At 39.1% G+C, this 22,711-nt stretch overlaps 3 protein-coding genes across 5 annotated transcripts; all 3 read left to right on the top strand.

The window, feature by feature from the left end:
* The first annotated feature begins 3,622 nt into the window (after positions 1-3,622).
* On the top strand, positions 3,623-8,089 carry LOC112179790 (growth-regulating factor 5). 2 transcript variants are annotated; one of them, XM_024318275.2, is made up of 5 exons: positions 3,623-3,748; positions 3,846-4,051; positions 4,454-4,811; positions 7,195-7,645; positions 7,746-8,089. In XM_024318275.2, the coding sequence occupies exons 2-4, from the start codon at positions 3,859-3,861 to the stop codon at positions 7,634-7,636; spliced, it is 993 nt and encodes a 330-aa protein (XP_024174043.1). In that variant the 5' UTR covers positions 3,623-3,748; positions 3,846-3,858; the 3' UTR covers positions 7,637-7,645; positions 7,746-8,089. The 2 variants fall into 2 exon arrangements, with proteins under 2 accessions (XP_024174043.1, XP_040367726.1); XM_040511792.1 differs by lacking the exon at positions 3,623-3,748 and having other exon boundaries at positions 3,787-4,051.
* A 141-nt stretch (positions 8,090-8,230) lies between these two features.
* LOC112179788 (leucine-rich repeat receptor-like serine/threonine-protein kinase RGI4) lies at positions 8,231-13,564 on the top strand. 2 transcript variants are annotated; one of them, XM_024318272.2, is made up of 6 exons: positions 8,231-9,338; positions 9,421-9,492; positions 10,081-10,152; positions 10,246-10,605; positions 10,928-12,920; positions 13,022-13,564. In XM_024318272.2, exons 1-5 carry the CDS (start codon positions 8,903-8,905, stop codon positions 11,281-11,283), a joined length of 1,296 nt encoding a protein of 431 aa, XP_024174040.1. In that variant the 5' UTR covers positions 8,231-8,902; the 3' UTR covers positions 11,284-12,920; positions 13,022-13,564. The 2 variants fall into 2 exon arrangements, with proteins under 2 accessions (XP_024174040.1, XP_040367725.1); XM_040511791.1 differs by lacking the exon at positions 13,022-13,564 and having other exon boundaries at positions 8,231-9,337; positions 9,420-9,492; positions 10,928-12,934.
* Positions 11,386-12,513, top strand: LOC112177761 (probable LRR receptor-like serine/threonine-protein kinase At3g47570). The gene has a single exon (XM_024316020.1). It carries the CDS (start codon positions 11,386-11,388, stop codon positions 12,511-12,513), a length of 1,128 nt encoding a protein of 375 aa, XP_024171788.1.
* Positions 13,565-22,711: the final 9,147 nt, after the last annotated feature.

Genomic DNA, 22,711 nt, shown 5'->3' with positions numbered 1-22,711 from the left:
ATAATATGAGCATTGAAAAAGACAATAATAGCGTCAGTGGCACGTAAGGTTTTCAAGATGATAATTTAAAGAAGAAAACCGTTTCTTCTACTTCAACAATTTCATCACCGCCAAAAAACTCAAGGTGGAAGAATTAATTGTTGTGGCAGTATATGAAATGGCTTATTCAATTAAAGAGATGACTTCTAGTATGGTTTCAACATCTTCAAATAAAGCCAATGTGATGGTTGATGAAGTTTATGAGGAGCTTATGACAATACCTAATCTATGAGAAGATCTTCGCTAGAAAGCAATTAAATTAAATTATTTGCTAACGATGCAACAAAATTGAATTCCACTTAAGAAAAAGAATGAATTTATTTTAAAGTCAATGCCATGAGACTTTTGAAATTGTTGTATGGTTTTGTTGTGATATCGAGGATGTTATTATTATATTGTTATTAGAATGTTGACATTTTCAGTCTATGAATTTAAGCAAGACGAAAATCGTATAGTGGACTTTGAAATTGAATTGATATTTTGTTCAAATATTATTTGGTTAGAAAAAAAAAAAAACATTTTTTTTTAAAGAAGAAAAAAAAAAATTTTTTTTTTTTTTTTTTGGTGAAAATCTCATAATTAAATCCCTTAACTCAAACAAATTACACAACACAAGTTATATGTATGTATATCCCTCACTTAAAGCTCCTATCATCTCATAACCCCTTCACCTTAGAAATCCATCAATTTGAAGTTCCTTGGAACCTTCAAATCCCCTACCCAAACACTGCCTAAAGTTTGAGGCATAATTTACTCACACTTCAAGACACACTCTACATTTTAACTTGTTTTTATTGTATAAAAAAAACTCATATCACAAACAATCACTGGAGTTTAGGCCATTCGAGAATTTGGTTTCCAACATTCTAAAGCTATCACATTGGTACCTCAAAATTAATTTATGACATACTTTTAGTACCTTTCGTTAATTACACAGTTAACTCTTTCTTTTTGTCAAGGGTATTTTTGTCTTTTCTTCTCTTGTGTTAGTTAATTAGTAGTAGTTACTTCTCATTTTGCATATACTAGTACTATTTATGCTTTCCATTTTTATTATTTATAATTAGTCATCAATGACTAATTATCTTGATCAAAAAGATTATGTGTTTTGTGGCGAGAAAAAAGAGAGAGGACAAGACGAAAATACCCTTGAAAAAATGAAGGAGTTAACAGAGGGCACTAAAAGTATGTCAAAGATTAATTTTGAGGTACTAATGTGATAGTTTTAGAATGATGGGAACCAAAATGTCGAGATCCAAACTTTTGGGATTGTTTGTGACATTTACTCATAAATTGTTTGTAATATTTTTTTAATTTAATTTTTTTAATTTTGTAATACTCTCATTACATAAAATTCAGAAAATGAAAATGTAAAATGTAAAATGTAAAATGTAAAATGTAAAATGCTTGTAAATTTGACATGTGGAGATATATTAAAATTAGTTTCACAATTGAACTAATCCATGTCTTAGATTCGTCTATTATACATTAATACGTCTATATATAACCATGTAAGTACACCTGTTGGATATAAAAATACTCCGAACAATTTCATGCAAGGGTACACTCGCTTTGTACATTAGTAAACTAGCTTAAATTGAAATGAAATTGTCTGCTACTATTTGGGAATTTATCTACATTTAATGGTACAACTTTTACAGCTGTCTTAATATAAATTATTCTTCAACTACGATTGATCTAATAATACGTCAAGATTAGTTCGATACAGAGATAGATAGAACCATTTGTAATGATATATTGAATTAGGGAAAATGGTCCGTACGGTACCCCGCCTTTTCCTCCTTATAACTTTTGGTACCTGACAAAAAAAAAACATCAATACGGTACCTGAGGTTCTTTGCCCGACCGAAGATTGGTGCATATGGTCGTTACCTCCGTTACGGAGCTTGCCAGCTGGCAATTTTAAACTTAAAATGACCAATTTACCCTTTACCTTTTTTTTCCCTTATTTATTCTTTTTTATATAATAAAAAAAACATTTTTTTTTACATGAATGTTCATCGTCACTTCCTCCTTGCTTATCAGTTCTTCTTTCTTACTTCTTCATTTCAATCATCCTTGAGAGCTAGCTGCAACAACAAAGAGATCTTACCCCACTTCCACTTTGAACCATCTTCTTCAAGTTTCAGTCAAGAGAGAGAATCCAGACACACCTTATAAAGGCCAACCCAAATCATCAAATTTCAAACCTCTACTTATCTTTCTGGGTTTCTTTCCACCTTTGCTTTCTGGGTTTTCTTCCCCAATTTGATTCCAGTCTCGTCCCACCTAGTTAGACTTGAAACTAAAGAAAAATCAAACTCTTTGTAGCTACTTCTTCTTCTTCTTCCCCCCTGCTTTTGTAAATCATATGTGACGCCGAGAAGCATCAAGATTCCATTTTTGTTTCCGGTGCCGGAGCCGATGGCGCAGAATCTCATTCCAAGGCTGACAAGAATGGTAAAGAATCCGAGTTGGGTCCTTCTGGTATGGTGCTTGATACACTTTTCAAACCCAAAGACTTCCATTTGAATCTCTTTGATTTGAAAATTTCTCAGAACTATGACTAGAAGGCAAGAAAGAAATTAATCAGAATTCAAGTCCTTCCTTTTCTTTTCGGCAACAGAGACCACACATTCATCATACTCTGCCCAAATTTGAAACAACACAGATAATCAAGCATAACCTATCACCCAAATTCTCATCTTTCTATAAATCAAGCATAACCAACAACCAAAGTAGTTGAATTTGCTTGCACTGAATTAAAATTGAGACATATACATTCATTGCAAAAAGATTGAACTGTCGCCCATGTCCTCTTGGAGGCCGGTGGAGGACATGGACTGCGGCGGCGATCGAGTTGGACTTGGTGGTGGGTCGGCGGGAAGGCTCTGTGGAGAGAGAGAAAAGTGGTGGCGGTGAGGTGAGCCCAGTGGAGGAGAGGGCTAGATTAGGAGGACGACGGAGCCACTCCTCTGCTTCGATCTCCACTCTGATCTCATCTCCGTCGTCGTCGAAGAGCCCAAGGTCCATTTGCATATGCTATTAAGATTGAACTCTTCGTTGATAATTAGATGAAGTTCTGTTTCTTTATAGTTTTTGCTATGGAAAATGGATTTGATTTGTGTTATTGTGGAAATGGTGAACTGCAGGAGTCGATGGGCAGCCATGGGAGTGGAGAAGAGGAAGAAGGAGAACAGAGGAGGAAGAATTGAAGAAGGAGAACAGAGGAGGAAGAATTGAAGAAGGAGAAAAGGAGAACAGAGGAGGAAGAATTGAAGAAGGAGAACAGAAATTAGGAAAAAGAAAAGAAAAAAAGAACAGAGAGACAGAGAGAAAAGAGGAAAAAAAAATTTAATTAATATACGAATGGACGAAAATGCCCTTCTAAAATTGCCAGCTGGCAAGCTCCGTAACGGAGGTAACGGCTATATGTACCAATCTTCGGTCGGGCAAAGAACCTCAGTTACCGTATTGATATTTTTTTTTTATCAGTTACCAAAAGTTATAAGGAAGAAAATGCGGGTACCGTACGGACCATTTTCTCATTGAACTAATATAAAAAATTAGGTGGTGCATTAGTAAACTTCCCTTGAGAGTCTTAAACACACAGATTATACTATATGTAAACTCACGCCTGTGAACCATTTACTTATTTGCGGAAACGAATATGGCCAAACCCCTCGTCTCTCCTATCCTCCTCTCCAAGGTAACCGCCTCTCTTCTCTCTTCTCTCTCTTACACTTTTTTATATATACTGTGTTCGACCCAATCGGCGGTGACTGAGATTTGGTTGGGTTTGTTAGCATTGATTGCGAAATGAGCCGGTCGTTGGTGGGCGGTGGAGGTCACGCGCCGCTTTTCACAGTGTCGCAGTGGGCGGAGATGGAGCATCAAGCCTTGGTTTTCAAGTATCTCAAGGCCGGGTTGCCTGTTCCTCCTGACCTCTTGGTCCCTATTCGCAACAGCTTCAACCTCATCTACCCCGATTTCCTGCGTCACCCCGCCTCTTGTACGACATTCTCACATTCTCAATCAAGTCTAATTCATTTAATCTCTGATTTTCTGCTCAATTAAGTTAATTAATGTCTTGGCTATGAAGAATTGCAGTCGTCTAGTACGTTAGCTTGAAAAATTGAACATGAAAAGTCGCCATAGATGTTGATTTTCTGTCGTTTCTTTTCGCTCTAAAATGTTGGTGTTAGCTTCAATTTTGTTTCTGTGCTTCGTTTCAGGAATTAAACTGAGTTTTTTGTATGCTCTTAAGTGATTTAGGTTATGGATTTGGTGTTAGTAGATACTTGAATGAGAATGACCGGTTTAGTTGTGTGTCGATTATTAGTGTTAGTCTGTTTTCTTGACTTGGTGTTTTTTGGTGATATATATATGTATGACTTCTATTGATCTGTTGCAGTGGCTTATGCTTCCTTCTGTGGGAAGAAAATAGACCCGGAGCCAGGGAGGTGCCGGAGGACAGATGGCAAGAAGTGGAGGTGCTCTAAAGATGCACATCCAGACTCCAAGTACTGTGAGCGGCACATGAATCGTGGTCGCTACCGTTCAAGAAAGCTTGTGGAATCACAAACTGCTTCTCAATCTTTGTCGACTGTGGCATCGTCAGACATAAGGACTGGGAGCCGTAGCCACAGTGGGAGCTTCCAAAACATGCCCTTGCACTCACCAGGAAATAGTGGAAGTCTATGCTTTGGAAGTGATGTATCTCAGTTGAAGATGGAGCCTATACCTTACGGGATAGTGAAGCGTGGAAACAGGTATATCTATTACCTTGTTGGTTTATTAGTTGGATTGCCATGACTTCTGTGAGTGTTGCATACCTAACAATTGTTCTATGCTACGACTAGCCGTGCAATTTACAACAGAAGAAAATGTAGTTTGTGCATAATATATGCTTGCCGTGCTAAAGTTTATTATCTGAGAGAGTACTCCATCTCCCCTTTTGTCTGGTTCCTGAAGTATCGGTGACCAAAGCCTAAGATGTTAAAGACGTAATTAATACTATGGATCTGTCCTAGGTTACGCCAGCAACAGATGATGGTCCATCTTGGAGTTTTATCCAGTAATTTACTGCTGTAGTTTACATCTGAGTAAGCTATTTTTGAGACATCACCCTTCACTGCATCGGTCCTGAGCATTTCAAAGACTTGATAACAATGCCACACAATTTGAAGGCTTAATTACAATGTATTAGTGCTTGATTGAAAAACTCGATGTGTTAAGAGTAGTTAGTAGAATCTAACAGACAATGCCCTTGTAGCTATAGGCAAATGCATTAGTTTGATTAATAAAAGGCAGCTTTTGGTCATCATATAATGCCATATTTTCAACAGGCCGGTGTTGAAGAATCCTTTCTCTGCCGTAGGTTTGACATGACTGCCAGCATATTGTTAATGCAGTTGTTCTTTCATGTTTCTACCCGTATGCATTTTTGTTTCTGTGTGTCTCTCTGCAAATTTTAATTTCTCTTGAAAATTTGCGGTAGACTGTAAATGTATATACAAGGTGGCTAGGAAAGGTTTTGGGAGTTGATGGAACTCAACCAAGTTTCCAACAATCACAAGTGAAAATCTAGGGGTGTGTTTAAAGCTTTAAGGAGGGTTTACTTCACGGTTCTTTTTCATCTCAGTAATTGATGTCTTGGCAGTTGATCGTTCAGGCTAAAAATTTCAGCTTGATTGAGGCCCAGGCCTTTGAATAAACCGTTCAAAAGTGTTATGGTGGGAGATGATGGAGGAAAGGTCTCTCGAGTCTCTTTCTAGAGTTGTGGGTGGCAGTATTGGCGTGTGGCCTTCGAATTATCCAGGGTTTCCTTTTGGTCTAACCCATGCTTATTGGCCTTACTCCATATGTGGAAAGAGTCAAGAGGTGATGGGATGGTTGAAAGAGGAGTCTGGTAGCATGTCTTGGTTCAGTCAATCTCATGGTAGTATTTTTTACTTATTTCGTGTCTATTAAAAATAACAAGCAGAGTGACCAAATCGTAGAAAAGTTGATGAGATATTTTAGGGGAAGGGATGGCTGTAATCGTGAAGATAGAGCAGACCATTTAAGGAGTGTACTGTAATAAAACAACTGGTTGATGATGGCAAACTTACGTTAAAATTTGGTTAATATATGATCTGGAAAAGTTTTGGGTCCTTGTAATATCTATTTGTAATAAAGTTTTCTTATCTAAATCTTTGATGATGAATCCAGACAACAAATAATTTGCCTTGATGAGTACTTGAGAGTTTGAGAAGTTTCATTGTTATGAGAGCAAGCATGATAGTGTTTGTAACCGAGGGATATGAGAAAGAAGAAATTGGACAAACTTTCAAGAGATTATGGAATTGAATAAAATATGGGCTGGCCCATGGGCGGTCTTGGCCCCAGCCTATAGTTGGCCTACATCGAGCACAGCCATACCGCAGCTGGCACATAGGCTGCAGACGTTTTGATTTGAGTGAGTTTTTGGCAGCGATTGTAGCCATCGTGTAATGCAGATGCTGATAGATAGTTGATCAGAACATCAGCTTGGTTAGCTTTTTTAATTGTTAATGGCCTGCCTTTAGGCTTTGACACACCCTTGGTCACACACTGATTTTTGTTTTTAAATTGTTTGACTCTTGTGCTGTTACTTGTGTGGAACTTTCTTGTCTTGCTTTGTCTGGTTATATGAACGACCTAGTTAAAACAATGGTATGCTTGCATTTGTTAATATGATGCCTAGTCTCTGTAAGCTACTGTACCCAAAGAAACAGGACATAACAAAAGTAACTCTACCATGTATTAAGCTAGGCAAAGGAAGGCTGGAATGGCGATTTGCTTAGTCTCTTAGAAGAAACAGAAGAGGGTAAACTAAGTGAAGTGGTGTTTAGAGGGCTGCTTTTCATGCTCACATTATATCGTCTACCAGAATAATTGAATGTGAATTTGAGGCTGTTCTCTTCTTTTTGTTAGTAATCCTTATGCCTTTGCTCTTGGATCCCTGCATACATGTAACTACTTTGTTGGGGTCACACAAGAAAGGATCTGAGACTCACACTGAGAAGAAAACATAAGAAATTTTATGAATGTTGAAAATTGATTTCTTAGACATAGCATATTGAGAATTGGTTTCTAAAGACCTGATGGTTGTCTCGATATAATGGAATGCAGGGTCCTCGATGGAGCAGAGGAGCATAATTTTATGCCAGAAGCTTCAGGGAGTGCAAGATCTGCTGGGGTGGATAGTACTATAGACAGTCCATGGCGTCTTATGACATCTCATGTTCCCTTGAATTCCTCATCGGAACCTAGAAATGGTTCTTTTTTGCTAAACAACTCCCAGCTGCAGACATTGCAAGATAGTGAACCATTGACTGTTGATGCTGCTATGACCAAACAACAGCAACGGCAATATGTTGGTGGAGAGTTTGGCGTACTCAGATCTCTAAAACAGGAACAGCATTCTCTTCAGCCTTTCTTTGATGAGTGGCCTAAATCAAGAGATCTGGGGTTCCATCACAACGATCCTAGATCAACCAATAACTTATCAAACACAACTCAGCTGTCAATGTCTAACCTGATGGCTCCCTCTAATTTCTTCAAGGAGCGATAAATCACCGTGGTATGATTTCTCTTTAGTTGGACCATCTTCTAGATACTTTTTCATTCTGCACAACAACAAAAAGGACAGAATTAATCATTTTATTTACATGATCATGCAGATGCCTATCCTTGAACCTGTGAGCTGAATGTGTGAATCTTCTTGTGTCTGCTATGCAGGGTTCCTGTTTCCTGTAATTTAAGCTCTTATGTGACCACTATGTTTTCTTTTATTTGTATTTCTGACATTCATGCATGTACTACAGTAATAATGAGTTTTAGATACTGAGGCATGAATGCAGCTGTGCTCTTCATCTCAGGGTGCTGTACAATTCATGCTTCTCAGAGATTAAAGCTCTTACGTAGCCAATATTGCTTAGGCTATCTATTTGTAGTTTCATTTGCTCCTGTTATGGTTTCTACGATGTGTTTTGGGTATTCAATAACAGCCAATTAGTTGTTAAAAGTCCCTCCTCATTTCTCAGTTTATGGGAATATACATATATTGGAAAAACCCCTATGACGTTTATACTTCTAGGATTTACTCTTGCTCAATCACTTTGTAGTGATCCTCTAATCTCTTTGCCGGGTATTTGTTAGCAAGATAAATAAAATACCAAAGGGATGCGTATTGTCCACCATAAACTTGTTATATTGGGGGTTAAGTTGTAGAGCTTATAGGCAACTTCATAAAGAAACTTGGAGTTGGATAGTGAGTAGTTGCTTCACTGTGGAAAGTGGAAACCATCTTACCTACTTGGCACCAAGCCTTCAATTCCTCAGTTGGCTCCCCACCCAAATTAAAGCTTATTAGTTGAATGGGTTCTTATGCCAACTTAATAATTATTACGGAGTGATCTATATTCTTCTAATACTCAACTTTCTAAGATGCTGGGAAATTAGTGATATATACAGATCAACTAAGAGTAGAATTGGATGATCACAGAAAGAAAAAATGAAGTTGACTAAACCACTAGAGAAATGCCCGTAGAATTTCTAAAGTAGAATTGGATGATCACAGAAAGATATTGACTAAAGTCAACTTCATTTTGACAATATGTATTGGCTTTTAATAAGAAAAGGATAGACAGGGCTTTTGTAGTGATCGTAGAAAATAAAAATTTTAGCTATGTTGGTCAGACTTTGTAAGAGTTGGACTATTGAATTCAACTTTCGTTTTCATATCTTCCTTGGACCAGAAGAACTAGGCAGTATTAATTTCTTTGCTGATTGAATCCTGGATTGTCACCTTATCAATTCGTTTTCAGTGTTAAAACATATGCACATCTCTGTGACAATGCACACAATGAAGAGAACTCGGTTCTCCCTCATGTTGCTGTTACACTGTTGTATGTGTAGCTTTACTGGTGTTGTGGTAGCAGTACAAAACAAGAATGTCAACACAGACCAGTTGGCTCTTCTTGCTCTCAAAGCTCACATCACCAGTGATCCTCAGAAAATCATGACCAACTGGTCCACAGCCACCTCAGTCTGCAACTGGGTTGGCATTACTTGTGGTGCTCGCCACCTTCGAGTGGCGGTCTTGAATATCTCTTACTTTGATCTCACAGGAAGCATTCCTCCAGAGCTAGGAAACCTGTCATTTCTTGTTCAACTGGACTTCACCAATAACAGTTTCCGTGACACTTTGCCCATGGAGTTGTCTCGCTTGCATCGATTGAAGTTGATTAGCTTTGGATACAACAATTTTATTGCTACCATTTCATCTTGGTTTTGGTCCTTATCTAAACTTCAAACCTAGCTTCTATTGTTTGGTAATCAGTTTTCAATTTTCAGGTTCCTTACCCACTGAAATCTTCAACCTATCTGCACTGGAAAAGATTGATCTGACCAATAACCATCTATCAGGTACTTAAATTCTTACATCAGCAATTTCAGGCTTATATTTCGAAGAGTATAAAGTCTCACATGTGGTTGTATAACAATTGATAATACATGATTTATGATGTTCCAACCCATTAAAATGGTTCATCTTGATACCTTCTGAATATAAGACAAGCTTATTTCTGTTGGATTTTGAATTTTTTGTGAGCAAGATAAATACAAAGGTGTTTGAGCAAAAGAAGAAAAGAATTTACAACACCTCTAAACAATATGTGAAGTTATCCATGAATTCATAGACTTTGGATTTGCAATGCACAGCTAAAATTGACCGGAACACATTCAAGTATCAAAATCCCAAGTCCATCTTTTCTTGTGCATGCTAAAATTGACCGGAACACATTCAAGTATCAAAATCCCAAGTCCATCTTTTCTTGTGCATGCAATTACAAAGTTGACAGGTTACAGCTGCAATACAAGGCCTATCTTTCCTTTGCTTGGGGTTTTTCCTTTGAATTTCCCCAAGAAAGGTTTTAATGAGGCCAAAAATATGCTCTCTCAGCCTTGTAAGCCTTAGCTACTCTATTAATGATGTTGTTTGGTTGAAACTAAAAGGTAGCATACCAAGAGAAATCGGGAACTTAACAATGCTGAAGGAGATAATCCTTGATGGTAACAACTTCAAAGGTATGGCTTGGATTTGTTTGCAGTGCAGTGTGTCGTAAACCGCCTATGTACTTGTTAATTCATTCCTTTACCATAGACCTGCTGATTTTCCAGGAATTCCAAACGAGATCGGCACTTTAGCTCAGCTGGAGGTGTTGAATGTGCAAGACAATGCACTAAATGGTCCTTTGCCTGTTGCTGTCTTCAACTTGTCTTCTTTGACCCAAATGGGACTAACAAAGAACAACTTGACTGGTAGTATTCCAGACAATATATGTGAAAACCTTCCCAGTATTCAAGCACTTTTTTTGTCTTACAACCAGTTTGATGGTCCACTTCCATCCAAATTATGGCAATGCAAAGAGCTTCTCTATTTATCACTGTCATTTAACAAATTCAGTGGAGGCATACCCAGAAATATTGGGAACTTGACCAGTTTAACGCATATATATCTTGCGGCAAACAATTTGCAAGGTATTTCATCCAACTTGTCAACTCATCTACTATCTTCTGTTCTGTTTTTCCTGATACCATCTAGATTTATTATAACTTTAATATTTATATGCCTATTCTGAAACAGGTTTAGGTTAGTCTCTTAGAATTGTTAATTTGTTAATGAGTCTATTAGCAGATTAGTTATTTTATGAAGAAGCTGAAAAATAAATGTGCTTAGATTACATCAATTTTCATGTATAGTAATAATATTAGATGTAATATGAAGCATCTAATAATCATATGAAAGTTAGAGATCTAATAGCCAAAGGTTTGAAAGTTAAACTTGGGTACAATGTAGCAGGTACTATACCACATGAGATTGGTGATCTTTCAAAATTACAGGTTTTGTCACTTCCAGGTGTTAATGTTCATGGTGTTATCCCATCCACAATCTTCAACATGTCCTCGCTGATAGGAATATCGCTGGCTAGTAATCAGCTCTCAGGTAGCCTCCCAGCAAACATAGGCCTTGGGGTTCCACATCTAAAGCAGCTTCTTGTATCAGGGAATAACCTCACTGGAGCAATTCCAAACTTCATATCTAATGCCTCTAACATCATAACCATAGACATGGCCACTAACCATTTTTCGGGGTTTATTCCTAGCAAGCTCTGTGCCTTACCATACCTTGAGCGCCTAAACATAGCAGAGAATTAATTGACTATTGATACTTCTGCTCCAGAAGTAAACATATTCTCTTGCTTGTCCAATCTTCAAAATTTAGGGACGCTGTTACTGGCAAAAAATCCACTAAACGCCATGCTTCCCATTTCCTTTGCCAACCTCTCTACATCACTTCAATATATTGATCTAAGCGAATCCAATGTGATGGGTAACATTCCTTATGATATTGGCAACTTGAGTAGCTTGATAGCCTTATTCTTAGGTACCAATCAATTAGGTGGGCCAATTCCAACTTCAATGGGAAGCCTACAGAATCTCCAAGCTTTGAATTTGAAGGAGAACAGATTGCAAGGACATATCCCAAATGAACTTTGTCAACTTCAGAATCTAGCCTTTTTACTGATTGGGGTAAATCAGCTCTCTGGTTCAATACCTTCTTGCTTGGGCAATCTAGCTACATCACTGAGAAGTCTATATCTGGGGTCCAATTTTTTAATTTCCACAATACCATCTACCTTGTGGGGACTTGCATATCTCTTGCACATAGACTTGTCATCCAATTCTCTAACTGGACCTCTCCCAGAAGATGTTGGTACTCTGAAAGTTGTGATAGATATAGATTTATCACACAACCGTTTATCTGGTGGGCTACCGAGCAGCATTGGGGTTCTAAAGGATTTGGTCACTCTCGCCTTGGAAAATAATAATTTAGAAGGCTCTATTCCTAGTTCATTTGGGAACTTGCTAAGCTTAGAACTCTTGGACTTGTCTAAAAACAATCCATCTGGAGTGATTCCAAAGTCTCTAGAACGACTCTTGCATCTCAACTATCTAAATTTGTCTTACAACAGACTGGAGGGAGAAATTCCAGCAGGCGGACCTTTCAAAAACTTCTCTTCTGAATCATTTGTCTCAAATGGTGTGCTCTGTGGTGAATCCCGACTGCATGTTCCATCATGCAAAAACAGTTCAGTGAAACCACCTTCAACTAAAGCTAGTAGATCCATCTTGAAGTTTATTATTCCGGGGATACTGTCAGTAATACTCCTAGTGGCCTCCCTATTGGTGTTGATAACGCGCAGGAAGAAGAATGTGAATGTTGCAATGGAGACTACCTTGTTATCTCAACCCCTATGGAGAAAAATTTCGTACTTGCAACTTCGAAGTGCAACAGATGGGTTTAATGTAGGCAACTTACTTGGCACCGGGGGTTTTGGCTCTGTGTATAAAGGAACACTAGATGGGATAGATGTGGCGATATAGGTTTTCAATTTACAGCTAGAAGGGACTTTCAAAAGTTTTCATATTGAATGCGAGATGCTAAGCAAAATTCGCCACCGAAATCTTATCAAGATCATTAGTTGTTGCAGTCAAACTGATTTCAAAGCAGTGGTACTGAACTACATGCCTAATGGGAGCCTTGACAAGTGGTTGTATTCTGAGAGCTTTTCTCTGAACATCCTGCAGAGGTTGAATATAATGATAGATGTCGCGTCGGCATTGGAATATCTGCATCATGGTTATGGAACACCTATTGTCCATTGTGATCTGAAGCCCAGCAATATACTGCTGGATAATGATATGGGAGCACATGTAGCTGATTTTGGTATTGCAAAACTCCTAGGCGGAGGAGATTCTATGACACAGACAATGACCCTCGCCACAATTGGGTACATGGCTCCAGGCTATGCACTATTGCTACTTTATCTTTCAGTTCAAATATCTTTTACTGTCCTTAATTCATTTTTGGATTTTCTTTCCCTTATTTCAGAATATGGAATGGAAGGAATAGTTTCCAGAAGAGGGGATGTGTACAGTTTTGGTATTGTACTCATGGAAACATTCACAAAAAAGAAGCCGACAGATGAGATGTTTGTTGGGGAAATGAGTTTGAAGCAATGGGTTGCGAGTTCACTATCATCTCCAGATGCGACAGTTGAAGTTGTGGATGCCAATTTACTTGGGAAACAGGAAGATGTTAGTTTCATAAGCAAGAGGGTCTGTTTATCATCCATAATGGAATTAGCTGTAGCTTGTTCTGCAGAATCACCAGAAGAGAGGATGAATATGCAAGATGCTTTAGTGACACTCAATAAAATTAAGGTGAAGCTTTTGGAAGACGTTGAAGGTGGAGGTGTGGTTTGAAATCATCGATGCAGCATACATTTCATGACTACATTTGATTCAGTCCTTTTGTATTAAGGAGTCCTTTCACTGCAGTTCATACTTCATAGAAACGCAGAAGATTACTATTAAACTAAATGCTTTCCCTGGCTCTCAAACCATGTCAAAATCAATAAAGAATCATTCATAAATCACAAGCTTCATATTGTTGATAAACTCGTGTGGGCAAATTTTGAAGTGGTTACTCTCCATACATAATTGCTATCATTTCTGTTGTTTATTATTCCACTGGTATTGCTCTTGCTCAATATACACTGAATTGATCCCCTAGTCCCCTCGCTGAGTATATATGACGGAGGATAAAGACCATGCGGAAAGCCTCCTCAACTTGAGAAGTATCAGTTCGTAGCTTCAAGGCCATGGTTGATCATCTTATTTTTGCCACAGGTTCAAGAAACCCAAACGTGGAGCGCCACATTGTTTCCTCGGAATACAAATCTGAATACACTGTCACAGACATTAGCAAGTTGATGTCTTAAGCAAGTTGTTACATATAAAACTAAAATCAAGGGTTCAGCTTCTCATCTTGAACCAGCAAATCCTGATCCTTGGGAGCAATTCTCCAAGAAATAGGTCTACAAAGATCAACCAACACATAAAGTTTTTATTGAAGTTCACATTTTCCTAATCAATCAAAAGACCAACATGAAACTAAGGATGGGAAACAAGTACATTTTGCCTATGGGTGAGGCTATTGCTACCCTATAATTTTCTTTGTTCACCATACTTGCTCATTACACCCTTCATTTTAATTTCAATTATTAGATTTACTTATCCAACCTATTTCTCTTTCCAGAAATATTCTCCATCATATGACATATCAAATTACAAAAGAAATTTTGTTTAACAAAAATTTCTCATTTAATTTATATCAATTAAAAAGACGTCCTAAAATATATTAAAGTTTCCTAATAAAATCATAATTTGATTTACTTCCATTTTTTTATTTTTTCCATTCAGTTTCAATGTTCGTTTATTTCAATCCATATTAAAAAAAATTAGTAAGTGCTACTATGAGCACTAAAAAAAAGATTTTTTTTTTTCGTGTTTTAAATTTTTTACTTTCCGTGTTTATAAAGGTATTATAAAGATTTTGATGAAGTTAACACTAATGATTTTGTGAATTGAATAACGAATTAACGATGAGGACGCAACAAAAAGATAAAAAAGAAAATTGTAATAAATTGAAATTTGGATGGAGAAGATGAAGATTAATGTTATCAGAAGAGAAATTAAGTAGTTTTGTATTTAATTAGTTATGTATTTAGTTTTCCTTAAAAGATTTAAATTTTAGAAAATTAGTGTACTTATTAGTCGTTTTGCATTTGGGTAATATAGTCTTTCAATAAATCAAATATTTGTAGGGTGAATAATGAAAATGGTAGGGTGGCAATAGCCACACCCTTTGCCTATACATACAATGCATAATACTTGGGGACGGACAAAATAGTATGTAATCCAGGCAGGCATCATTTTTTTTTTTTTGTGTGATTATTTGAACATTCCTCCTCATTCACTTAAAATAAGAAAAAAAAAAAACACAAAATAGTGAATTTTGTTATAGAGAAACTGAAATTGAGAGGAATTTGCTGTGTGTTCTCATTGATAATAGGGGCCTCTTTATATAGAGGATTACAATGCATAGAATCTCAATCATACAAGGAAAGTAATCGTACATTGAATAGGAATCTAGATCATTCTAATCTAACCCTATTACCACTAAAGCAAGTAACCTAGGGTTTGGGCCAAACACAAATTAGGATTTACTTGAACACTCCCCTTTGTGTTGCCCAAACGCGGTGATTCTCTCATTGCCTCGTTAAAAATCTTGCCGAGTAACAAAAACCCAGTGGGATAAAAATAACCTCTGTCGAAGGGGAAAAAGAGCACAACACACCCTTCACAATTCGAGACAAACATGTAGACATCTCCCCCGGATGTCTGCGCCTCCCCTTGATGACTACGATCATGGGAGTTCAGATAATTTCCGCAAGCCAATTCTTGCCATATGTTTCTTAAACATGGATTTGGGCAATGACTTAGTAAACAAGTCTGCCACATTGTTCTCAGATTGAACCTGGTTCACTTTGATCTTGAGGAGCTTCTGTTGTTGCTGATTGTAGAAGAATTTAGGCGATATGTGCTTGGTGTTATCGCCTTTGATGTAGCCTTGCTTCATTTGTTCAATGTAGCATTATCCTCATAAATGCTTGTTGGCTCATCTGTGGTAGGCTTCAGACCACAATTGCTTCGAACATGTGTAACTATAGACCTAAGCCATATACATTCACGAACTGCTTTGTGAAGAGCAATAATCTCTGCATGATTCGAAGAGGTAGCGACTAAGGTCTGCTTTGTAGACCTCCAAGATATCGCGGTCTTTCCCATGGTGAAACCATAACCAATTTGTGAGCGACCTTTGTGTGGGTCAGAGAGGTACCCAGCATCAGCAAAACCTTCCAAAACACTTATATCATTTTGGGATGGGGAGAGGGAATGTAGTCCACTATATGTGGCGTCCCTGACACTAGATGGGTCCGAATCCATCTTCTCTCTGTAGGGATAGAACAAACCCATATCGATCGTACCACTTAGGTACCAATAGATATCTTTAACACCAGTCCAATGGCGTCGTGTTGGCGTAGAGCTATATCTAGCTAGCAAGTTCACAGCGAATGAGATATCCGGTCTTGTGCATTGTGCTAAGTACAATAATGCGCATATTGCACTTAGATAGGGCACTTCTGCCTCTAGCACTTCTTCGTCGTCATCTTTTGGACAGAATGGATCCTTCTTTGGATCAAGACTACGGACGACCATTGAGGTGCTTGAAGGCTTAATCTTGTCAGTGTTGAAACGCCTAAGCATCTTTTGGGTATAAGCTGATTGATGAATCAGGATACCATCTCTACGGTGCTCAAGTTCTAAACCGAGGCAAAACCGTGTTTTCCCAAGATCTTTCATCTCAAACTCAGATTTCAAGTGTTCAGTGGTTTCCCTTAACTCTTTAAGGGTGCCAATTATGTTCATGTCATCGACATAAACCGCTACTATTGCAAATCCGGAACTTGTCCTTTTTATGAACACACATGGGCATAGTTCATTGTTGACATATCCCTTTCCAATCAAGTAGTCACTTAGACGGTTATACCACATCCGTCCGGATTGTTTCAATCCATATAGTGAGCGTTTCAATCTAATTGCAAATGCGCTCCGTGGTTTAGAGCCACTTGACTTGGGTAACTGAATTCCATCTGGAATCTTCATGTATATCTCCGTATCTAGATCCCCATATAGATACGCTGTAACCACATCCATAAGCTGCATGTTCAGTTTTTCAGAAACTACCAAACTAACAAGGTAGCGGAACGTTATGACGTCCATTACGGGAGAATAGGTCTCCTCGTAGTCGATTCCAGGGCGTTGTGAGAAGCCTTGTGCCACAAGGCGAGCTTTGTACCTTACGATCTCGTTTTTCTCATTACGCTTTCTAACAAATACCCATTTGTGACGAACTGGTTTGGTGTTGGGTGGTATTGGTACAACATTGCCAAATACCTTTCTTTTCGCTAGAGAATCAAGTTATGCCTGGATTGCATCTTTCCATTTTGGCCAGTCATCTCTACGTTGGCATTCATCAACAGAGCGTGGTTCGATGTCATCGGTCTCAATAATCTCACGCGCCACTGATTACACGAATACATCATCAATGATGATGGAGTTTCTTTCCCACGTCCCATGTACACTAGTGTAATTAACAGAGATCTCTACGTTCTCAGGGATAGGTTCTAACATTGAGGCGTCCCCCAATGATGTCTCTTGGACATAACCATAATCTGGAACATTCTCATGGGACGAATTTTGAGTATCGATGATCAAAGGATTTGTTTGTGCCTCATTCACTCTTTTTCTAGGGCGAGTATCCTTCAAACCAATCGGTCTACTGCGCTTTCTTGCGGGACCTGCGGCCATAGACGCCACATCATTGCCATTCTGGGCAATGGCGCCATCTCCTGGTGTCACATGAGTGGCATTATCTCCATTATTTGGGACATCAATCCTTGCAGGCACGTTTGCAATAGGTATGTGTGATCTCGTCACTTTGGCAACATCAGAAAACGCATCAGGTAGAGTGTTTGCTACATTATGGAGCTCGATTATTCTTCGCACTTCAAGTTCGGACTGTGCGGTACGGGGATCGAGATGAGACATCACTAGCAAGGTTCGAAAAATCGCTAGGCGCTAGTCGGGCGGTGGCCAAGGGACTAGCGGCGCCTAGGCGGTTTTAGTTTTTTTAATTTTTAATTTATTTTTATAGAATATATATGATATATAAAGACTTATTATATTTTATAAATAAGAATAACTTATAAGAATATATTTTATTCCTAAGTTCCATAGCAATCGAACACATGACCGATTGGTTCCCTATTCAATGCAAACCCAAAAGACTATATGGACACCAGCAAACTAAAAATCCGAGAACGAAGGCCAGAACTGGACTTGGGTATTCCTTCCTCTTTCAGATCTCATCCCAATTCTTCGCCAGAGAGACCTCGGGGATCATGATCTAGATCGACGCCGTCAGTTGCCTCCATCGACGAGCTAGTTTAATTCATCGCAGCTCTAGATTCGCCAGCCGTCGGAGGGGCCAAGGAGCTTACTTCTGTCTGATTCTCTTGTCTTCTCGCTCCGATCGACCATGATGCACAAAAATCGAGCTTCAATCCTCTCTTTCTCTTACCCTTTCACACTTCTGGTCAAGTTTGAAGCTATCTTCACGCTCATGGTTGGCGCCATTGATGGCATCATCACATGGGACTTGGGCAGCCCTATGGAGCCCTAAGACGGCTGCAGCGCCAGAAGCTGCAATTGTTGCGGTCTTGCTAAGTCCAAGAATCAATTTTCAATTCTTGCTTCTTCTCACTCTGAAGAATGGATGTCCGTGTGAAGTCTTTAGTATACGGAGCATCATATCACTACCAGGATGCCCTAGTCGGTCATGCCAAAGCCAATATGTGTCTGAATCCAAGAGATCTTCTCTTATGACATTAGTGGATTCAATTGGTCGAATTGTAGTGACATAAAGTCCACTAGATTGACACATAAGCTTCTCTAAGATGCGCTTTCATCCGCAATCATTAGAGGTAATGCAAAGGAACTCTTTTCCGTTCTCATTATGCGTTTCCGCATGGAATCCGTTGGCTCTTATATCTTTAAAGCTCAATAAGGTTTCTATTTGCCTTAGGAGCGTAGAGAGCTTCAGTGACTTTAATCAAGGTGCCATTTGGCAATAGGAATTGGGCCATTCCATGTCCTTGAACTAAACCTGATTGCCCAGCCATCGTAGTCATAAAGGAATATGTAGGCAACATCTCTAAGAATAATTGCCTATGTCGTAGAATGGTGTGCATAGTCGCACTATCCGCAAGACATTGTAGTTCATCTATTCCTAAAAGAAAAGCTCATAATTAAAAATGAGTCATAAAGAAAAGCACTCAACTTTTATTAATAAGCCAAACGGAATTACATCATTGTTTCTTTAACCAAAAAGAATCTAATCCAATAAACTAGCTAATGCAAAACAATGGTAGTTGTCTAACTTCTTTTGGTAATTTCAATGCAAATGTGACCAAGTGAGTAGAGAGATGTCGGTGGAGCAAAGCTCACTTAAGTACCACTTATCTCAAAACCTTCCTAGACATCACACTTACATTGAGTACGCCTCTATGAAGAAAGATTAGTACCATTGGCATTTACTATAATAATATGGCAATTGCCTACATCTCTTGGAAAATAAAAAGACTTAATCAAAATCGCCAGTTTTTGGGTCCTGATTCTTGTAGTCTTCCACCCTTAGATCGAGATTGCCATCTTGATCTTCTTGTTCCATGTAATTTTCCTCCCTCGCTTCACGATACGTCTTGTATGCGTTTGCAATATTCTGGGGTGCTTTACATGCTTTGGCCCCATGTTTAGTTGATCCACATCGAAAACAAACATCATTATGGTCAGGCTCCCTTGATCAAGGTGCCTTTGGGGAGCGATTTGGACGACCATTGTTCTTGGTGGCGTTACCACCATGGTCGGAGGCTCCGCCTCTCTCTCTCTTCACACGTTGACCTCCACGGTTCCGTGCAAGCCTCTCTAGGCGATTTCCTTCCTCTTTAGGGCGAGAATATGGACCATAACGTCCAGAATTGTCCCTATTCTTAGGGTTTCACTCCTTGCGTCCTCCCTTGGGGGCGCGACTATAGTTAGACTCTGGAATAGACTTAGTTCCCACGGATCTAGCATTATAGTTCTTCACAAGAATATTGTCGTGCTTTTCAGCTACGTTCATGGCACTAATGAGCTCATGAAACCTTGTAATACATCCTGCATTCACATCAATCCGATAATTCTTTGAAATCATCAAGGCAGAGATGGGGAAGGTAGAGAGAGTCTTCTCGATCAACATCGTATCATTTATGGCTTGGCCACAAAACTCCATCAGAGACTTGATACGAAGAGCTTCCGAGTTATAATCAAGCACAGACTTGAAATCACAAAAGCGGAGGCTATGCCATCGCACTTCTAAATCATGAAGCAGGGAGTCACGAACGTTGCCAAATCGCTGCTCAAGCTCTACCCATAGCTTTCTTGGGTCTTTCTCATTGAGGTATTCACTTTGGAGCGCGTCATTCGTGTGCCTTGTCATGAGAATTATGGCTTTAGCTTGATTTGCTCCAAAAGCAGTAGCTTGCTCAATAGATAACACGTTCTGACTAGGCTCTTGGATGGTTTCCAGAAGTCCATCAGCCTTAAGATATTGGCGCACATCTCGGACCCACCTATGATATCCTGCGCCAGTTGTCTCCAGTGGAACAAAGTTCAACTTGTTCAGATAACTTATCCTTAAAAACAACACAAGATTAGGGTTAGTTTCGGAGCGAAAAAGGCTACCACAAAAAACTCTAAAATTTATGAGCGTAGTCGCTTCCAAGAAATTAGGGATTTTCTGAGCGTAGTCGCTTCCAAGAAAAATCCGATTCCAAGAGGGGTTTTGGATTAGATCAAAACAACGATGTGTGTGGTCGATCGTTTTCTTCTCAATAAACTCTAAGTTTGGAGGACTACAAGCTCCAAGTTTGGAGTGAGCACGAACCCCCACAGTTCGGTTTTTGGTCTCCCCTATGAAGAAGAAAGGGGGGGGTAGAAGAAGGGATGTTTAAGTCCTCGATAAAAAGAAAAGTAAAGTAATAAAAACTTTAAAAACGGGAACTTTTAGAAAAGTTTACCTTGAAAAATTGTCGGAAATCTTGACCGTAAAAGTCGCCAGAAAATGGCCGGAAAAGTCGTCTGAAAAAGGTTGACCGGTCGTTGACCGACGTTGACAGCAGGTGCTGACGTGGCAGGTTGACTGGAGCTAACTGGACGCTGACTAGATGCTGACGTGGCTGATGACGCAGGGCTGACGTCAGCGGGCTTCAGGCTGCTGGGCTTCTGGGCTTGGTGGATCCGTTTCTGCTTCTGGGCCTAGGTATTCTTCTGGGCTTGGTTGACTTAAGCAGAGGAAGGAGATACAAGTCGCCAACGTTTCAGGGGTGCTGATCTTCTGAAGGCCGGTTCTGGTGTCAATCGGCCGGTTCCGGGAAGGAGGCTTCCGATTTCTGGGTTCTGGGTCCAAGGATCTTCCGGTGGTGGAGTATGGCAGTAGTGGGCAAGGAGAAAAGCTTCGAACCGGGGAGAAAAGCTTCGAACCGGGTAGAAAGTTTTCTGGGATTTCCAGGGGCCGGTTCAGGTGTTTACCGGCCGGTTCTAGCTTTCTGGAACTTGGATCTTCAAGGTAGATGGCAGTGGTATCTAGAATTTGAAGGCTACGAATTTAGGGATTCAAGGTTAGGGCTTCGTGCTGATAACGTGTTATAGAGAAACTGAAATTGAAAGGAATTTGCTGTGTGTTCTCATTGATAATAGGGGCCTCTTTATATAGAGGATTACAATGCATAGAATCTCAATCATATAAGGAAAGTAATCGTACATTGAATAGGAATCTAGATCCTTCTAATCTAACCCTATTATCACTAGAGCAAATAACCTAGGGTTTGGGCCAAACACAAATTAGGGTTTACTTGAACAAATTCTTAGTTATTCGTATATGATATCGAATTGATAAATGTGTTAAAATGATCGATGACTCCTCCACACAAATTACTCAATCAAATTAATATTAATTGAATGTCGGAGTACTCAAAGACTTTGGTGAATATGTATACAAAATAAATTTTGGCCTTTCTGCCACTAAAAACAACATTCAATTCATGAAATTATTCATTTAAAAATTATCCCTATAAATTATCCACAGGAAATTTAAGGTGGCGTTCAGTAATGTTTTCGTGTTTATATTTTCATTTTATTCAGAGAAACTAAAAACAATAATTTGACGTTTTCACTTTTTCTTTCTATTAGTTAGGGCTGGCCATTTGGGCCTAATGGGCCAAATCGGGCCAATTTCGGACAGAGCCAAGCCTATTTGGGCCAAATATTCGGCTTATTGACTTTTCAGCTCAGCTAAGCCTTACCGAAAGTCAGCTTCGGCTTGGCTACAGTATGCAAATCAACAAAACAAAACAAGTTCAACTGGATCAGCTCTCATTCATCGTGTTTTCTTTCACTCTCTTTCCTCCTCCTCTTCTTATTTCCAGTTTCATCATTGTCTTCTTCTTTTTCAATTCCATCATCGTCTTCTTTATTCATACTCCAGTTCCTTCATCATCTTCTTCTTTTCAGTATATAAATCATCCACCACAAGCCCTCAATTCAATTCAACTCCAAAAACTCCCAATTTCACGATTCAACTTCTTCTTCAATTCGATCAATAACCCTAATTTTCAATCCAACCCCCAAAACCCAACTCAATTTCTTCTGACCCGATTTACAATATCCCCTCCCAATCAGACCCAGAATGATGACGATGGAGATTGAGGTGTTCTGGAGGAAAAGATTGAGGTGTCCTGGAGGAAGAGCTTTGTGTTTCTAATTTCAATTAGGGATTGCAGATGGGGGAAAGTGTGATCGAGACTGTGATCAGTGTTATCTTGGTTGCGGAACCTAATTTCAAGATCCAGCTATTCTTTGAATTTGAGCTGAAATTCGGTATACCGATCTGTCGGTAACTGCCCGCGGCGGCTCGGTTTCGATTGCAGATTTGGGAAACCGACCAACATCGGTTGGTACCCGGTTGACATAATTTGTGGTTGGTTTTCTACCGAATCCACCCCTAAACCGAGAATAT

This window comes from Rosa chinensis, chromosome 7, assembly GCF_002994745.2.
Source record: "Rosa chinensis cultivar Old Blush chromosome 7, RchiOBHm-V2, whole genome shotgun sequence".
NCBI lineage: Eukaryota > Viridiplantae > Streptophyta > Magnoliopsida > Rosales > Rosaceae > Rosa > Rosa chinensis.
This window is presented reverse-complemented; position numbering and strand designations above follow the sequence as displayed.

Bases quoted from the DNA above. Each gene is read 5' to 3' on its own strand.
- LOC112179790 (XM_024318275.2), top strand. From the start codon at position 3,859: ATGAGCCGGTCGTTGGTGGGCGGTGGAGGTCACGCGCCGCTTTTCACA. The intron at 4,052-4,453 runs GTACGACATTCT...GATCTGTTGCAG, and splicing joins CCTGCGTCACCCCGCCTCTT to TGGCTTATGCTTCCTTCTGT. The intron at 4,812-7,194 runs GTATATCTATTA...AATGGAATGCAG, and splicing joins ATAGTGAAGCGTGGAAACAG to GGTCCTCGATGGAGCAGAGG.
- LOC112177761 (XM_024316020.1), top strand. From the start codon at position 11,386: ATGCTTCCCATTTCCTTTGCCAACCTCTCTACATCACTTCAATATATT.
- LOC112179788 (XM_024318272.2), top strand. From the start codon at position 8,903: ATGCACATCTCTGTGACAATGCACACAATGAAGAGAACTCGGTTCTCC. The intron at 9,493-10,080 runs GTACTTAAATTC...TGAAACTAAAAG, and splicing joins GACCAATAACCATCTATCAG to GTAGCATACCAAGAGAAATC. The intron at 10,153-10,245 runs GTATGGCTTGGA...CTGATTTTCCAG, and splicing joins TGATGGTAACAACTTCAAAG to GAATTCCAAACGAGATCGGC.